The sequence below is a fragment of the Syngnathus floridae genome, chromosome 5, assembly GCF_059516105.1.
Source record: "Syngnathus floridae isolate MCC-2025c chromosome 5, RoL_Sflo_1.0, whole genome shotgun sequence".
NCBI lineage: Eukaryota > Metazoa > Chordata > Actinopteri > Syngnathiformes > Syngnathidae > Syngnathus > Syngnathus floridae.
In genome coordinates this window covers 15,292,683-15,312,278 of record NC_142417.1, presented here as the reverse complement: position 1 = coordinate 15,312,278, position 19,596 = coordinate 15,292,683, and the positions used below count along the sequence as shown (strand labels likewise).

At 40.1% G+C, this 19,596-nt stretch overlaps 3 protein-coding genes across 4 annotated transcripts in view; 2 read left to right on the top strand and 1 right to left on the bottom strand.

The window, feature by feature from the left end:
* Positions 1 to 10,544, bottom strand: part of tncb (tenascin Cb) — a 107,645-nt gene extending 97,101 nt beyond the window's left edge. The window contains exons 1-2 of the mRNA XM_088375883.1: positions 10,154 to 10,544; positions 1,479 to 1,571 (exon numbers count right to left, since the gene is read on the bottom strand). The gene's annotated coding sequence lies outside the window, so the exon portion shown is untranslated. The remainder of the gene's footprint in view (positions 1 to 1,478; positions 1,572 to 10,153) is intronic.
* LOC148398380 (beta-1,3-galactosyltransferase 2-like) lies at positions 10,171 to 12,436 on the top strand. Its single transcript, XM_088375884.1, has one exon. The coding sequence runs from the start codon at positions 10,362 to 10,364 to the stop codon at positions 11,325 to 11,327; it is 966 nt and encodes a 321-aa protein (XP_088232010.1). The 5' UTR covers positions 10,171 to 10,361; the 3' UTR covers positions 11,328 to 12,436.
* A 2,573-nt stretch (positions 12,437 to 15,009) lies between these two features.
* LOC148398379 (dual specificity testis-specific protein kinase 1) overlaps positions 15,010 to 19,596 on the top strand; it is a 20,258-nt gene continuing 15,671 nt past the window's right edge. Inside the window, exons 1-2 of one of the 2 annotated variants that reach the window (XM_088376697.1) lie at positions 15,010 to 15,234; positions 15,997 to 16,065. In XM_088376697.1, the coding sequence (XP_088232823.1) occupies positions 16,035 to 16,065 (31 nt within the window). In that variant the 5' untranslated portion in view covers positions 15,010 to 15,234; positions 15,997 to 16,034. The remainder of the gene's footprint in view (positions 15,235 to 15,996; positions 16,066 to 19,596) is intronic. The other variant, XM_088376698.1, reaches the window with a different exon arrangement.

Sequence of the window (19,596 nt, the reverse complement as noted above, 5' to 3'; positions counted from 1 at the left end):
CATGCCCCATTTTGCTAGGCATCAAATACATGTGTCAGAGAACTTCTGGCGTGGATATTTTGGCAAAACAAAGGTTTTGGCTTCAAAGTAAACAACATACAATCTAATGCACTTTCCAAGATTTCTCAACTATCAATTTATGCCAAGGCTGATGGAAAAAAGAAAATAATCAACATTTCAAGGTTCAATTAAATTCAGTGGGCAAATTTGAATTGACAAAACTGAGGTAACAATATCTACATCTTCCATACATACAGAAGATGTATGCACGTATGTATGGAAGATGTACGGAAGATGTTCTGGAGACAAAACTGCTGTAGGTCAGCCGCGGCCAAGGATACCTTTACTCGGCTCATTCCCACTTCAAAACGTAGCTGTACATACAAACAAGTATATAGCAAGTACTTAGTTAATGCTGTATCGTTGCAATTTTATTACAATAAGTTTTAATGTGAGTGTGCTGTAAAAACTGGGTAGAGGACAGTAACACACCACAAATAAAAGAAAAAGCATTAAAATATTGACAAAAACGCAGTTGATATTGGTTCAATAGATTAATGTGAACACTCACAGTCAACCACAACCCAAAACTAAACTGACATTGACTGACAGAGAGGGCATCTTAAGTTCCTGGCATTCATTCATCGCTCACCATCCATACGATTGTAAAATATTGTAGTTGCACGCCACATGTTCCTTCCATGTCTACCTTGGCCTATGGGTTCCGTAAATCAGTGATGTTGCATTATCTTCATTTTACATGGAAGAATAGCTTGAAGCTCTATATGTGTACAATATGACAAAAGAAGCAACTCATAATTGTGGTAACTCATAATACTGCATGTAATGCAATTGTTATTCCAAAAATTGTCTCATTATAAGTAGGTCTAAGGTTGTGATTGCAGTACATACTATATAGAGTAGCATTTGCTAAAGTTAGCCTCAATGTAACAACAGAATATGAATAACAAGATAAATTTACTTGGTGATGACATGAACATTTAGGTTATATTTCTATTATTTATTTATATATATTATATTTTGGGTTACTGTAATTGTTCATATTTACAATACAGCCCGACAGAAGTTCTGTTGCTTTTTGTAGAAACAAAAGCTTATAACCTGACTTTCAATTTATTCATTGGTTTTAGAAATGCCTCCTATGAAAATTGAAACTCTTCCAAATGAGTTGGAATGTATGAAAATAAATTTGCTTCATTGCAGAAATACTGATAACAGAAAGGTCAGATTCTGGCAAGACAAAAGGTTTGTTGCCTCGTCATATAATGCACCCAATCCTCGTTTACAGCCTCACCTGTGCTTACTAATTGACTGGTTAATTAGTGGGTGTGTATAAAAAGACTGATATTTGTATCTAAACAATTAAAAGATGACTCATCCACAGTAGTTATGTAAATAGGTGGTGGCAAATAAGCAGTAAAAGATACTGGGAGTGAGGCAGACAAGATTCCACCCACTCTTTTGTTCTTTGTCAGCAGTAGGGATGGTGTTGTTCCATAAGCTTAGACTTGCAGACAGAGGGCTCCACCAAGTCTGATGACATCACTTCACTGCAGGAAAAAAAAAAAAAAAAAGAATAAAAAAGAATAGGACAGAACGGAGAGTCTATTTATAAACTATGAATGACTGGCACAATCCCATTGTATTAGCTATTTCTGCTGGACCTTCAGGTCAATTTTCTTTTAAATGATGATATGCATTTAACAACTAACAAATGGGACTAGATTAGACTATGTTTTCCTCACGCTCAGTAAATTCTATAGGACAATTTTGAGACGTATTTTTTATTTTTCATCTTGTTTATTTGGTCATCTTGTGCTAAATCAATTAAAATCAGAATCTGTTTGTGAAACATTTCTTAAAAAAAACATTACGTCCATATGTAAAAGTTCAGTTTTATAGTTAATTTGAGAGTTTAACATTAATACCACCAAACACAAATTACTTGCTTGTAAATTACATTTATTCCTTCATGAGTAACTTGAGTAAAGTGGCCTTATAACAAGGGAATCACTTGAAGATGAAAGGTCCCATGCTAATCTCGATGATAATCTGTAGTTGAAAAGGAGAATACAATAATGTGTAGTTCAAGTATTATGGGGTCTTAATCACGAATGAGGGAAGAATGAAATGGGAGATAGAGAAATGGATTGGTGCAGCGTCTGCAGTGATGCAGGCTTTGTACCATCCCTCATGGCAAAGAAGGAGCTGAGCTGAAGGATGAAGCCCTCAATTTTCTGATCGATCTACATTCGTACCTTCACCTAGTTTCCTACACAGGGAGTCTGGGCTCTCCTTTAGAGATAGGATGAAAAGCTCGGTCACCTGGGAGGGCCGTTGCTCCTCCGCATCGAGAGCAGCCAGAGAGTTAGGATGCCTCCTAGGTGCCCCCTGGTGAGATTTTGGAGTCACGGGAAAGCGACAAATACAATTCGGTGATTTTCTACCTTATGCATTAAAAGCATAGGACCCATCACATTTTAACATAGACTTTTGAAATATGGTACTTTAAATGTTACCATCTTTGTTGTACAAAAAGCACAAGTTTTTGTTCATAGTTTTTAATCATAAGTCAGTTGGGTGACTGCTTACTACCCATAGGTCGGGATTTTTAATACAAGCTTGAGCAGGAAATCTACCACCATTCATCAAAACCACACATGGGTCTGGTTGCGAGGTTGTCCACCTGCTTCCTGGAATAACTCAGCTGTTTCCCGACCTATTCAAAGGGTTTAAATAAATTTGAAGGCTTCAGATTTCAGGGTTTTTCCCTTTGGTGAGGTCTGCAGAGGAAGGCAAAATGTAGTATGCATAAAGTTCAGGGGAATGTACTGTAAGTATATGGCAATCATAAGACCTCTTCACAGTAAAGCACAGTAAAGGACATCAATGCTATTCTGTTCATTTTAAACTCAAGACAGAGAGAGGGAAGGTTAGATGATCAATAAATCCTATATGTCCCTCCACTGCTTAAAACAGAAAGATACAGCGAGCAGGCACTCTAATGAGACATCTTGGGATTTTGACCAGCAGCAGTGTTTCTCCTATCTATTTTGATATGACAGCCTTGCAAGAAGATTATTCTGGACAGGCCACTGCAAACTAATACTGCTGTTAATTGTGTAATTTCTTCTCTTGTATATATATATATATATATATATATATATATATATATATATATATATATATATATATATATATATATATATACACACACATATATATATAAATATATATATATATATATATATATATATATATATATATATATATATATATATATTCCCACAGAGTGTAACACTTCAGAGATTATATAGCTGCACACCCTTCAGAGTTAAATCAACGCGCTTAAAATAGTTGAAATTCTGTAATCTGTGGGTTTGTGATGCTTAATTTGTTAATGTTATGTTTTATGGATGTTTGTTAAACTGTAACATAAATGTATAATTTGCATCTGTATAGAATATTTGTCAATAAAGTAGAAACATATTATTTATTAAGAATCTTATAAGGCTTATTTTATTTTGTAGGCCCAGCTCGGGATTTGAATAAAATAGATGAACGCTAAAAGTTCCACAAAATTGAGAAACAATACACCTCTAAAATACTGCGATCATATTAAAACTTGTCATTACTATTTATTCTTACAAATGGAATTTGTAATTACCAAATACAATCACTAAAAATGAAAAAAAATGAGCAATATCCAAAGAAAGCAATATACACCTTTGTGGTTGTGCTGTGCCTCCAACTTGGAAGACAAATACATATAGTTGGGTTTGCCACACCAACTCAGTCTGGTGCAGTCCCAACCAAGCTTCGTTGAATGATTTATATGAAATGAGTGAACCTACATGAAGTAAAATGATTTTTAGTTGAATAAGTTGTATTTGCTTTAACTGTACATGCAACAGCAGCATCAGTGTCAGATACAAAAGTGTCATTACTATTATCTATAACTGAGTATAGTTTTCATTTATCTGTTTTGTTACTTGGGATCGCTGAAAATTAATGGCTGCTTTGTAATAAAAATACAAATACATTTGGTATTTTGGACCAATACACCCCCCACTTCCTGTAGTAGGGCTCATAACTACCTTCTTTCCTGGGGCCCCAGAGGACCCATGCTACGCCACTGCCTGCATCCCCCAACTACGGTTGAGCGGCAAACAGGAACGGACAACAAGTGAATGTGAGGCTTTGTAAAGCTCTTTGGCAGCCACCATAAGGTGTAGCTACTCTGAAACATGCACTCCACCATTTTAATCACATTGAGTTAATAATGTGTTGCACCATTACTCTGTCTTTCTTTCTTTCTTTCTTTCTTTCTTTCTTTCTTTCTTTCTTTCTATGGATGGATGGATGGATGGATGGATGGATGGATGGATGGATGGATGGATGGATGGATGGATGGATGGATGGATGGATGGATGGATGGATGGATGGATGGATGATGGATGGATGGATGGATGGATGGATGGATGGATGGATGGATGGATGGATGGATGGAATTATTTTTTTCAAACTGTTATCTTCAGACTTTCCTAAATTAAAAAAAAAAGTATTTTCATCATGTCTAATTAGCTGAGAACAACACAGACTGAGAAAGTAATCTGGTCAAGTATTTTTATTTAAAAAAAAAAAACGAATTAATTTATATGCTCTGCTGTTGAAATGTAAAGCATCTGACAATAAGATCCATATTCCATGATTGTCAATCTGTTGTTTTGGCTCAAGACTTGCAAAATCTTAGTTTGCTTGGGGTTAGCTGGTGTTTGACCGGGAAATGCCCTGAGAATGATACCAGGTGCTCTGTGTGTTTGAAGCAGCATGGCCTCGTGGTAACATTCACACACTGGCAACTATGTGTGAGAATGAGAGAGTGGTGCTACAGAAGAAAGCACTTTGAGTTCAGTGTCTTAAAGGTGAGAGGCGATATGAGCTAGCACAGATACTATTTAGAGGCAGGAAGCATTAAAAAAAACCATTGCCTTCAGCATCTATCATTAGTCTTCTATGATGACTTTTCTTCAAGAATTTTGAAACATTCCTCAAAGAACAACTTGTAGCATTTCCCAAAGGTTGGGGGACCCATATTTCTGGCTCAAGGGACATATATCTCAATTTTTGAAATAGGTGACACACATCTGCAAGACATTACAATATTCTTCTGTGTGCATGTGCGCGTTTATGTGCGAACATGTGTGCGAGTGTGGCTTTCTGAAATTGTAGCAAAGCCCCCCTGAACTCAGATTGGAACCTTGTGCAATTGTAACTCCTTCATTCATTGAGAACTGCTTCATTCTTACGAGAGCTGAGGGGCAATTGTAATTGTATGTCATGAATATAGTTTGGAATTCAAAAGTTATACCATACATCAGCAATTTTTGAAGCAGAAATCTTTGAGGAAAAACAATATAATTACCCAAAATCTATGTGTATATACAGTAGAAATTGAATTCCTGACTATTCCTGATATACTGCAGTAACATGTAATGTACTATAAACCATACACAGACACACGCACACACACAGACACACATGCACAGTGAAAAGGGGCATCAGAAGACAGGAGATCATCTTAAAAATATTTGAAAAGCACCCTTGACCGCGCAGCACAATTGAGAAGGGGGGGGGGGGAGGTTGACTTCTTGTTCTCCCATTGAACCTTTGAGCCATTTCTTCATCCCATTGTCAGCTCTCCAGCATTCAGTCAGCACGTTGCCTCCTTGTGGCCAGCCACGCTTTTGTCCTTATCCTTGGTCTCAAGATACTTCTGCTCATTAAACACTCCCTCAAACATATCTTTCCTTATTCATTTTTCTATGAATCACTACATGGACACCCCTAAAGGCCTTGATGAGATGATGTATGCCCTTCGGCAAAATCACTGCAGGTAAGACTGGCAGCGATCTTGGCAAGAGCACGGCTATTATGCGGGACGTCGGCAGAACAGAAGTGAGGCCGGTACACAGCATTTAAACCACAAGTCTGTGGCATATAGGCGATCCTGTTTATTAATTTATAGAAATGTATAAGGAATTAATGCAGAAATTGAAACAAGGTCTAATTATCTTAATTCCAAAATCTGGTAACGATAAGAGACCGTGATAAATTGAGACAGATAATTTTATTGAAAATGAATTATTGCTGCCAGGTTGAAAGAGGCTTCTGTAAGTTATTGAGACGTAATCAGGCTTTTTGAAAGGGAGGGCAATCCATAATCATATTAGAAATGGATTAAGTGGAATGCGGACTTTATGATTCAGGATATATTTCAGTTTTAGACTTTCCAAAGACTTCATATTCAGTTGAGCATCCATTCGTTTTCAGGATTTTAATTTACTATGGGTTTTATGGCAGATTTATTGTCGTTATTACTACACTCTATAAGTGCATTTATAGTTCGGTAGCTTTACATAATGGCACCTGATGGAGATTTGAGATTTAAAGAGCCATACTCAAGGTTGCAGTTCACCACTTCTGTTTATTATGGTAGGTGAAATGTCATATTTTAATCAACATTAGCCCTATTAGATGGTTGGAGTATCTTGGGGTCTTGTTCACGAGTGAGGGGAGGATAGAGCGCGAGATCAACAGGCGGATCGGTGCAGCATCGGCAGTAATGCGGACTCTGTACCGGTCTGTCGTGGTAAAGAGAGAGCTGAGCCAAAAGGCAAAGCTCTCAATTTACCGGTCGATTTACGCTCCTACCCTAACCTATGGTCACGAGCTTATGGGTCGTGACCGAAAGAACGAGATCCCAGATACAAGCGGACAAAATGAGTTTTCGCCGCAGGATGTCCGGCCTCTTCCTTAGAGATAGGGTGAGAAGCTCGGTCATCCGGGAGACACTTGGAGTAGAGTCGCTACTCCTCCACGTTGAGAGGAGCCAGATGAGGTGGCTCGGGCATCTCATCAGGATGCCTCCTGGACGCCTCCCTAGGGAGATGTTCCGGGCATGTCCCACCGGTAGGAGACCCCGGGGACGACCCAGGACATGCTGGAGAGACTATGTTTCTCAGCTGACCTGGGAACGCCTTGGGATCCCCCGGGATGAGCTGGATGAAGTTGCTGGGGAGAGGGAAGTCTGGGAGTCCCTCCTAAAACTACTGGCCCCGCGACCTGACCCGGGATAAGCGGAAGAAGATGGATGGATGGATGGATGGATGGATGGATGGATGGATGGATGGATGGATGGATGGATGGATGGATGGATGGATGGATGGATGGATGGATGGATGGATGGATGGATGGATGGATGGATGTGTTGTGTAGAAAAATAGTGATAAGTCAGTTCACAAATGATATAACCTTGTTTTTGAAAAATGAAAATCAAATTCCCATAACAATTCAAGACGACAACTTCTCAAAGCTTTCTGGGTTGAAGTGTGGATAAATGTGAGTTATTTATGGATATTGATGCATTACTGGGCGGCTCGGTGGCGCACTGGGTAGCACGTCCGCCTCACAGTTAGGAGGGTGCGGGTTCGATTCCACCTCCGGCCCTCCCTGTGTGGAGTTTGCATGTTCTCCCCGGGCCCGTGTGGGTTTTCTCCGGGCACTCCGGTTTCCTCCCACTTTCCAAAAGCATGCTTGGTAGGCCGATTGAAGACTCCAAATTGTCCCTAGGTGTGAGTGTGAGTGCGATTGGTTGTCTGTCTCTGTGTGCCCTGCGATTGGCTGGCAACCAGTTCAGGGTGTCCCCCGCCTACTGCCCGATGACGGCTGGGATAGGCTCCAGCACGCCCGTGACCCCCGTGGGGGCTAAGCGGTTCAGAAAATGGATGGATGGATGCATTACTGCCCTCTACAGTCAATTAATGAGATTACATAAGGACACATGAGCATTGTTATTGCTAAGGAAAACATTGGAATGAAAAGAAAAAAAATCTGAAGGAAATAAGGATAAATGTTAGTCCATGCGAAACAGATGGCTGCAGAGAGACACTAAAACCTGTTTCTGTTCAAAATTGATAGTTTGTGTGTGTTAATTTAACCAGCCTTCTCTGTACCTGTTTCACATAAATGTATTTGTTTGTTTTATTGTTAGCCATTCAATAAAACATGAGAATAAACAGTGTCATCAAGCAAATTAACATGTACATTGAAATGTACAAAAACAACACTTATTTAAACAGACAAAGCAAAGCGGACCGAGGTGGGCCGTTATCCGGTCCAGGATGGTCCCTTAACCCCAACTCCTTGATTAATCAAACGATAGTTGAGCCACACGTTTTAAAAAAAAATGCCAGTGTTGGAGTTAATGGCATCTGTTAAAGTTATGTGACTAAAAAAATATTTTCCAAACAAGGTCACAATTTAAGGTGGCACGGTCTTGCACTGGTTAGCACATCTGCCTCACAGTTCAGATGGTAGCTCTTGCCCTCCTTATGTGGAGTTTGCATGTTATGCCTGCGTGGGTTTCCCCCAGGAAGTCCGTTTTTCTCCCACATCTCAAAAACATGCTTGGTCGGTCAATTGAGCACTCTAAACGGCCCATGGGTGTAAGTGCGGGTGCACATCGTTATTCCGCCTCTGTATTCCCTGCAATTGGCTGGCAACCGATTCAGGGTGTCCCCCACCTACCTACTGCCCAATAACTGCTGGGATAGACTCCAGCACGCCCGCGACCCACGTGAGGACAAGCAGTACAGAAAATGGATGGATGGATGGATGGATGGATGGATGGATGGATGGATGGATGGATGGATGGATGGATGGATGGATGGATGGATGGATGGATGGATGGATGGATGGATGGATGGATGGATGGATGGATGGATGGATGGATGGATGGATGGATGGATGGATGGATGGATGGATGGATGGATGGATGGATGGATGGATGGATGAAGGGCTAATTCAGAACGTTTAACTAAGTTGACTATTATTTGATACAACTGTGTAAAAATTAAAGAAAGTTCATATAAACTAAACCATTATAATCTTATACACAATAATCAGATTGAACGTGAGTTAAAAGCTGGAGGTGAAGCTTTTCTCAACGTTAATTGTTTGAGTACCCTCAAAAGCAGTCTACTAGTCTACATGCACTCTCTCAATTAGTAATTCAATGTCTTGTTTTAAATAGGGTGACGAAACCTCTGTTACATATACTAATGCATGTATAACATAAACTTTATGTACTTTTAGTCAAAATATATATGTTTCAACTGTGAAGGTGAGCAAGATAAGATTACTCTTCAAGAACCTTTTTTTGTTTACGTCTAAGAAAAGTCTAATAGAAGCGGAGCGCACTCTTCCACTCCGAACACGCCCTCTCGCGGAGTAGCGCACAAGCGTCAGTGTATATTTTCCAACGCACCCGGAGGTACATAAATGTTTCCACTAGATAACGTACGCGTTGCCAGAGAGCGGCCATCTTGGGACAGAGCTGGTCGATGACTTACCACAGTCAACCGAGCAAGAATGTAACTGTCGATTGCTCACACAGCAGGCATGCTATATATATATATATATATATAATACATACAGAAATTATATTTTCAATCTTTACATTATTCAAATAATAGCCAAAACAAATAATAAAATGAAACAATCAATTAAAAGAGAACTTTCTGAGACCACTGGTTCGAAGGAACATGGAACAAAATATAAATGGGTCGTTGGTCTGTTTTTTTCTGGCACATTAAGCATCAATCACAAAGCTGACCCAGCAGACATCACAGGACAGCTTCTTTAGTAGTGTGTATTTCAATGCCAATCCTCAAATTTGCGGTAGACATTATAGTAACTTAAAATTAATGACCATCGAGAAATTATTTGCATCACATTGGTGTTCTTCATTGGCTGGTTTATCAAGCAAAAACATGTTTTCTGTGTTTCGACAGAAACATTTCTTTTGATTGAATCGATTAGGTAGCTCAAAAAAAGTTATTAGTTGCAGAAAATACAAATGATAATAGAAAAATTGTGAGCAATTGTGAGGAAGCAATGACACAAACAAGTAGCCTGCGTTTATTACAAAAAATAATACGTTATTTAAACCGTCAACCTTCAAAAACATTCAAAAGTCATAGCCATGAAATAAGGTTTGTAATAAATAATCATTTTGTAAACCAGTCAAGAATTTAGACAGTTAGGAGTATTTAAGTGAGTGAATTCTTACCGCCGACACCAGCACACCGAACCGAAGCAATGTCCAAAAATTACCAGGAGCGAACGTCATTGCTGCCCCTCCCATGAGCTATCTAGATTTCTGGTGGAGATCTGTGGAGTCGCTGTCGTCTTCACTCTTCCGTGTTTACAAATCGAGGTTAGTTTTTGTTTTGAGGTTACTTTAATAGTTGTGCGTACGAACAGGGGTCTTGGCGGCTATGAAGGTGTGTTTCTTCCAAAGGTTCGTGAAGCTTCTCAGTCTCACCATTTTACTCGCGATTGTTCTGTTAGTTGGACGAGAGGGATCTGTTAAGCAAGTTACAGACCCATGGCCTCTTCCTGTGGAAGAGTACAAGCTGCTGCGCCCCGAAACGTACTCCTATCTTCTCAATCAGCCTGACGTTTGTAAGAAAAGAAGTCCCTTCCTGGTGTTGATGGTCCCAGTGGCACCTCTGGATTTGTCGGCAAGGGATGCCATAAGAGAAACGTGGGGTGCTGCAGGTCAGGACACCATAACACTGTTTTACATTGGCGTGCCTAAAGCGGGGCAGGTGAGAAGAATACAGGACATGCTGGAGGTGGAGAGCAAGAAATATTCAGATGTCATCCAGATGACCTTCGTGGACAGTTACCAGAATCTCACAATCAAAAGCATGATGATAATGAACTGGCTAGCAAACTACTGCCCCAACGCCACCTATGCCATGAAGGTGGATGCTGACACATTTGTGAATGTATTCTACCTCATCAGAATACTGAGGAACTCTCCCAGGAACAATTACATTACAGGATCTGTAATAGCTGATGGCAAGCCGTCGAGAAACCGCAACAGCAAGTGGCACCTGTCAGAGCAGCTGTACCCTGAAGACAGCTTTCCTACATATTTGTCAGGTGCTGGCTATGTCTTCTCAATAGACGTGGCCGCCAAGGTCTCATGGGCTTCCAAGTTTGTCCGATGGATCCCTTTAGAGGACGTCTACATGGGATTGTGTCTGCGCTTGGTTCGTGTAAGGCCTGTCTACGCAATAAAATGGCTGCAATTCATCAACCTCTTTGAAATCAGTCATTTGGACTATGACAGGTGCACTTTTTCCAGACGTGTTATCATCAACGGCTTTCAGCCTCCCCAATTGCGACAACTTTGGAAAGATTTCTCAATAGGCTATAAAAGCTGCTGGTTTTGACCAATGAGTGCTTCTAAGCTGGATATCTGTCAGCATTTGGAACAACCAAGGGTTTAAGTGGATGCGGAGATAGTAAATATAACCTCATTTTATTGCCTCTGTCAAAATACAGAAGACGTATATGTCATTTCTGGTGTGCAAGAAAGAACAACTTTAAACCAAACAATATCCTGCTGATAAAAGAATGTTTTGTCTAAAAAGAATCATATGGTGACATTTTTAATATGTATATGAGCTCACTATGTTCTGTATTTATTTTACTTTAGGTGCTGCAATAGTTTAGGAAATGAAAGTCATGGCTTCTTTTACTGATTTGCCTTGGAAAAGTGTGTGCGTGTGTTTGTGTCTGTGTAGATATATATGTATATGTGTGTGTATATGTATATGTGTGTATATATACACACATGCATATGTATATGAATATTGCACTTCTCGGTCAGGTATAAAACATGAACCAAGAAAAACCTGCTGCTTGCTATAGGTAGCTGTGCCTGTTTTGATATTACTGTATTGCTGTTGTTTCACTCTGTGGCCTTTAGGTGGCAGTATGAAACAGAAGATGAGTGTGTCAATGGCAGCTGTCATGACCTTAAAACTTGAGAGCAAGAAGAAACCACTGATGCCTTTAAAATCTGCCTCTTTTTTTTCTTGCTGCTGACTGATATGTACCAAAAGTACCTTATGTATCAAGTTGCTTTATGTAGGAATGGAGTAATTGAAATGCCTTTTCAATCTCTTGAGTGCAATTAGTCATCCTATACTTGGCTGGCGACCACTCCAGAGCGTAGACTAGATCTTGTTCACTGTTGTTTGAGACACCCCTCCAAAGCATTGGCACATTTCATATCATGATTGGTTGGTATTTTTGGCACAGATTGTCTTGTTCCCTTAAAATTCTGATTTTGACACATTTTGGTCAGGGGGGAGTTCTGTCGTGACTTGCCATTCCTTGATATAGGCCGGATGTCTCACAATATATAAACACGGATTACTCAGTGACAAGTTGTCTTTCTTTCAGGTAGAATGTCTAGTTTTCTTCATGTCTTCTGCGTCCAGCCCTGCTCTCTGGATACTTTTTATTTTTGTGTATAAAGACTGTTACTTTTCAACTTTGTGTCATGTCTGTTTCTGAGTCCAAATCCTGCTCCTCACGTAACACTACGGCTCTGATTACACCCACTCTTAGAGTAAACATGGCGTCAGAGTGAATTTCAGAACACACTTTAGTTCGATTTTATTTTGCTCGCATGCTCGCATGAGACCAAGGAAATCATTGTGGACTTCCGGAAGGGTCACACAACACACCTGCCGCTGATCATCGACGGTGCTGTGGTGGAAAGGGTGAGCTGCACCAAGTTCCTGGGGGTGCACATCAGTGAGGACCTCTCCTGGTCCGCGAACACCTCGTCACTGGCAAAGAAAGCTCAGCGCCGCCTGTATTTCCTGCGGAAGCTCAGGCGTGCATGTGCTCCTCAGGCAGTCCTGTCTACATTCTACCGTGGCACCATTGAGAGCGTCCTCACCAGTTGCATCGCTGTCTGGGGTGGTAACTGCACTGAACAGAACTTGAAGGCCCTGCAGCGCATAGTGAATACGGCTGGTAAGATTATTGGTGCTTCGCTTCCCTCCCTGAAGGACATTTACACCTCCCATCTCGCCCGCAAGGCAACCTCGATTGCCAGAGATGTGAGTCACCCGGCTCACTCCTTGTTTGACCTTCTGCCCTCTGGGAAGAGGTACAGGAGCCTGCGCTCCCGCACCACCAGACTCGCCAACAGCTTCTTTCTCCAGGCTGTTAGGGCCCTGAACTCGCTACCCCCTTCTGCGTAGCGTGCGGCACTGTTGCGCTATTTTCGGGAATGTCTGCTGTACGCGTTTTTACGCTCCTCTTAATTAATTATTTATTTATTTATTTATTGTGTTATTTATTCATTATTTATTCAGCACGCTTTTGTTATACTTGTTTACTGTTTGTCTGTTGTGAGCCATGTCTTGTCACCGTGGGATAGGGGGGAACGAAATTTCGGTTTCTTTGTGTGTCTTTGGCATGTGGAGAAATTGACAATAAAGCTGACTTTGACTTTGACTTTGACTTTGATTCTAGCTGAGCTATGGATTGCTTTTTAAATAATAAAGAATGAATACAAAAATAGACATTCCCCCCTCAAATTTCCCAGTCTAACTCCTGATGGTGAACCAGTCACAGTTTGTCAGTGTGGAGTCTTCAAAATAGTGTACAAGATAAGGAATCCCCGAATAAATGCAGACTAGCAAGGTGATGCAAGTGTAAACTTTGGACATTTCTGTCACTCTGAGCACTAAAAGTGATACAATGCGATTGTCTAGCAATTGCTCGGTAGAGTCCAAATCTTTACCTTTGGGAATATTCATCCGTTCTATTTGAATATGTGTCTCTCTCGTGCACCACTTGTGTGTATTATACTTTTTTCTAGAAAAAAACAACAACACAGAACTTCTCAGAATCGTGATGTCATGAAAAATGATCGCTCCAAAATTGCACTACACCAGCGGTGTCAAAATTATTTTTGTCGCGGGCTGCATCAGTCATATTTTGCTTCATTAAAATTGTCAACCCAAATAAATGTACGAACGTCTCATATTGTATATATAGTATAGACTACACAAAAAACTCATGAATAACTAGTTTTCAAAACAGAGACTAATAGTTTTTATTAGTTTATTAGTTCAAATATTTAAAAATGAAATATTTAAATCAAATTAAATCAACTATTTAAAAATAAAAATTATTTTAAAAAAATGAATGGCAATAAAAATTGCTAACAATATCTCTATTTTTTGCGAAAACAATTTGAAAGTTTGGAATTGACATATGAATTCGATGTACAATTTGTCCACCTAAGATGATGTGGCGAGCCGTATCTGGTCCCCAGGCCTTGACTTTGACACCATCTGCGCTACCATTTCGACATGTTTTTAGCAAGTCTAAACTCCTGTGTAAATTTTGTGACCAAATTGTCAGATGCACTTACTCTAGAACTGACGAGTTAAGTTTTTGTTTTAGTTTTTTTAATTTTAATTTTAATGTCTTTAATTTGAGGTCAATCAGTGTCCCCCGGATGTGTTCACTCTTTAACTACTATATCCGTGCAATCTACGGCAGTTAATGCCGGTCTAAAACACGCAACGTGTAACAGTTTTGTAAAACAGTTTGCCATTTGCCTGTTCATTTGCCGGTTTTGTATATGCTTTGTGTTTGAGTCTATTCATTTATCACACAGTCTGAGTAGGAGGTAATGCTTTGGGCCAAAGCTCCTCATTGTTCCACTCAAACACACATACACACACACACACGTAGACATGCACGTAGACATGCACGTCCACACACATGCCTCCCCCACTCTGTGCTGTCTTGTGTCTGGACACATCTCATCAGCACATGTAGCTCCAAGGAGAGTATAAAAACCAGTTCAGCTAGCCATCACAAAATATATGTTTGGAGGCATTAGTAAATCCAATCCCAAGTGCCAGTGAAAATCTGCATCCATCCAATGCAGAGCTCTTGAAGTGGCAATCAAGTCAGTCTGCTATTCCCCTCCAGCCTCCTTCCCCGTGGGTGGAGTTCCATCCACCGACGCACGGCTGGTGGAGCTGGTTCCTAAGACAACCCATGAAACATGCATCTCACTAGTGAGACTGCTTTCACAGCAGCTGCGGGAAACTCAATCCACTACTCAAAACCTGTGAGAGAGAGCGAGAGACAGATAGAGAGAGAGAGAGACAGAGAGAGAGACAGAGAGAGAGACAGAGAGAGACAGAGAGAACAATCCAGCCACACTTCCTGTTGTGACAGACACATGAGAGGATATATGATGCAGAAACCCACCACATAAACTCAACCTGCCTCTTACAACAGAGAATAATTCAGGTCAGTAAATTATATATTTTCACGTGTTCATCGCTTTCTCAGTAATTGACTTCTGTTACTCTGTTCGTAAATGTATAGGAATTAGGATAGGCATATAGGCATAGGAATATGGGTATTGCACATGAATAAATATGAAACAAGAGCTTTACAAATATTACAAATATGGAGCCAAGAAAGTTTTTCCTACACACAACAACTGACACTATGTTGTGGAAGTATGCCGTCGACCCCAGCTGCAACCCCAAGATGCAACACAAGATGATCGCTAACAAGAAGATGAAATGTTTGGAGTCCCACTTATGCAACTCTAAAGGCTTTTGTCACATTTGTGGGTTGGAGGTTCAACTTGCCATCTAATAGAAACTCTCTACTAATTATTATAAACAATTGTGCACATAATGGGGCTCAAGGACTTTGATGGAATTTCTTTAAAAGGGGAGTGCTGATTTCTGAAGTTGACTGGAAACATTAATAAAGCACCCCCGCCAAAACAAACAAAAAAAAAAAACTACACAATATAATTTAACAAACCAACCACAAATTTGACATCCATTGGTCGACATACAGTATATTCAACAGAAGAGGATTTTTGTTTCCCGGTATATTCAGTCTTCCGGAAAGTATTCGAGCAAATCAGCCCAACCTTATGCCAGTCAATTTTTATGCGTTGTGTACAGTGTTGCTTGCTTTTCTGCATGTTTTGTGGAGTCCTGTGAATGTGCTTTGCTCATTTGTTGTTGCATGTATGTGGTTCCTCCTCAGTTTCTGCAGACATCTGGATTTGTTCCAGCTACCACAAGATGCATATGAATAGCATACTAAATCAATTGAGTAAGTATTGTGAGATTAAAATACGCATCTGTAGTCTTCCTTTATTCATTACATAAAAGACACTTCATGTCCGAGGATGGTGCTACAGCTGCTATTCGCAACAGTGGGACACCACAGTGTTGAACTCCCTAGGCATTCTTGGGCCAATTTCGGTTGCTTACTTTTTGGACAAGTAATCATGAAAATCGAAATTATTTTAATTAATACAAATTCTTAAAGAAAAACTTGATATAATAATCATGAAAATAGATATTATTTGAATTAATACAAATTCTTCAAGAAAAACTAATTGTTAACTGTCTTTTATTTATTTTAAGATCATCAATATTATATTGTAAATGTCAGAGAGGAACAGCACTACCATAACCCCTCAGAGCTTACAACTTTCAACTCTCGGGGAAAACAACCAAGGAAATGTTCAATAGTTTAGTAATTGTCAGTGGTGGATATACCCTTGCCTTCATCTACCAAACATTTGACTCAAACATTTACTCCTGAGCAGCAGTGTGGTGCTTGTAATGTTGTAATTGTTAGGGAATATGACTGACAAGGGTCCTAGAACAGTATTCAACTTCTTTATATTGTGTGTTTAATGTCCCGTTGATCCCTCTGAGTCAGTGTGGTGCAGATGGATGTTAGCGTGCACCCTGACCGGGGTTTTTAACACCATCATCCATGTCAGGAGTCCGTAAAAACTGTTACGGTAACAACACAAACGACCAAAATGGTGACTCGACTCCTCAGCCTGCCTGAGTCAAATCAGTGTAAAACGAGACTCAGAGTAGTAATTAGGGCAGTGAGAGGTCAGTGGTGTGGAAAGACTGTAGAAACTTGTACTCGACCACATGGTTTAGGATGAGGAATTTTATAGGGATTTTTGCACTAAGAAAAAGGGAAATTATTGATGTACACGTGTTGTATTTATATTTTTGTGTACTTAATCCCCCCTACTTTTATGTAAAAAGAAGTTTGAATTTTATGATTAAATGAATGAATAAATAAATTACTGAAGGAATGCATGAATAAATAAATGAATGGATGGACAGATGGATGAATGAATGAATGAATGAATGAATGAATGAATGAATGAAGGAAGGAAGGAAGGAAGGAAGGAAGGAAGGAAGGAAGGAAGGAAGGAAGGAAGGAAGGAAGGAAGGAAGGAAGGAAGGAAGGAAGGAAGGAAGGAAGGAAGGAAGGAAGGAAGGAAGGAAGGGAGGGAGGGAGGGAGGGAGGGAGGGAGGGAGGGAGGGAGGGAGGGATGGAAGGATGGATGGATGGATGGATGGATGGATGGATGGATGGATGGATGGATGGATGGATGGATGGATGGATGGATGGATGGATGGATGGATGGATGGATGGATGGATGGATGGATGGATGGATTTAAAGAGTAGCATGTAATACCATAAATCATTATCACTTCATGAACAACAACAAGATGGTCACATTGGATTTAGCAGGAGTGCTATTTTCCAGTGCTTCATCGGGGTTAAGTAGGGGAAATAATAAAACCATAGAATATATAGAATATATAACACTTTTACGAGCCCAAACAAAATCATGGTGAGAACAGTTTTTTCGAGGATAAAACTTTTAGGAGTCTAATTAAAATCTTGGTGCATGTCTGATTGTAGTTGCATTGTTGTTTGGTTGAAAGCCTGATTGAAATCGCGAAGCACATCTGACTTCAGGTGCTTTTTGTGAGGTTAAAAACCTAAATATGAAAACCTAATTTGGACACAATTATCAGTGAGCGCACGTCTGTTGTGATAGTCGGTACATTGTAGTTTGTTTGGTGAACTATGATTGTGCAGGAGTTTATGTGTTGGGGGAATCCATTCCATTCTTTTATTGCTGTATATGAGAAGCAGTTTTTTCTTTTTGGGGTGGTGCAATTCTGGGTTTTTTTTTTGGTGGCTTTTTCTGTACGTTCTGAGAAAGGCTGGTTAAGCCGTTTGAGTGGAGGCAGTGCAGCTCCATGTAGTATTTTGAATATCAGGGTCAGGTTTGATAGCTTTGTTAGATTGTCGCCATCTAGCAGCTCATACTCTTTTAAGAGAGGACAGATGTGATATGATTTGGACTTTTATGCTACTTTTTTATTGTTTGTTTGTATACTGATTTTAGGGGTTTGATAGTTATGTTTGCCTGTGACCAGCTCATTATACAGTACAGGAAGCGGGATCATACCATGGTAGAATGTTATTTCTGCCTCTCGTGAGAGGGAGTTCCTAATATGTTTGAAGGTGTACAGGCTGTATTTGATACTGTTTGTCATTTTCTTAACGTTTTTACAAAAAATGTAGGTTGGAGGCTAAGATAATTCCGAGGTATTTAGTCTCTCCTGTTGGATTAGTAGGCTCCCCTCGTACTGTGACTGCCAGGCGATGGTGTTGTCTCGTTTTTGAGAAGAAAACTGATACTGTTTTTGCAACGTTTAGAGCGAGACGAGAGGAGTCTAACCAGTTGGCGATTTTGTCCATCGTTTTGGTTAGGGTCTCTGCCACAGTGGCATCATCTTTGCCGTGTGCAAACAGCGTCGTCGGCGTACATCTGTATACTAGTATCGTTACAAGCTGAGGGTAGGTCATTCATGTAGAGATCGAAAAGTAGTTGTCCTAGTATTGACCCCTGCGAGACGCCAATACGTCTCAATGGTTTCATTAATTTGTACTGTGCTTGTGCATAGTTAGCTACGATCTGAACCAGTCTATGGCACTAGGAGCCGGATTGAATTGTGTTAGTTTGGCTAAGAGAACATCATGGTTGACCATTTTGAAGGCCTTTCTTAGGTCCAGGAAGACCGCGTCTATGACGTCCCCTCGCTCAAGTCTAATTGTTAGGTGTTCTGTCAAATAGCAGCAGGCTGTTTCGGTCGAGTGAGCGGGGCGGAGCTTGAATTTTACTTTCAAGGACAAAATTGGTAAAAATCAAGAACATGGACATTTAAATTCTAAAACTTATCTTCGAAGGTTTTGGTAAAGTTGACAAAATCAGTGTACTTAAAAAAAGCTGTTGCATTAGTACACAAACTTATGTAGTAGCTCATATGCCCAATGCTATAAAAAATAGTCTATGCTTGTTTCTCATTCCAACATTTGAAGCATAAACTTAATAATAAGATTTTTTTTTTAATTCAAACATATAGCACTGTAGCCTACCTCATTTTCTAGCAGCACCTCTTTCATTCTCGCTTTCTCTGTCTCTCTCTCTGTCTCTCTCTCTGTCTCTCTCTGTCTCTCTCTGTCTCTCTCTCTCTGTCTCTGTCTCTCTCTCTCTCTCTCTCTCTCTCTCTCTCTCTCTCTCTCTCTCTCTCTCTCTCTCTCTCGCTCTCTCTCACTCGTTTATCTCATTCACTACCAATGACATATAATTTTTTATTTTTATTTTTTTAAGAATCCAGACGTTCAACCCCAGTTGTTGGGTAAAGGGGGCTCTGAAAATAGCTGGCAGTGAATTTGTTTTAATAGCAGTTATATGATAAATTGTAAAACATCTTATGACTCATGCCATGTTCAGTCTTCTTCGGT

Bases quoted from the DNA above. Each gene is read 5' to 3' on its own strand.
- LOC148398380 (XM_088375884.1), top strand. From the start codon at position 10,362: ATGAAGGTGTGTTTCTTCCAAAGGTTCGTGAAGCTTCTCAGTCTCACC.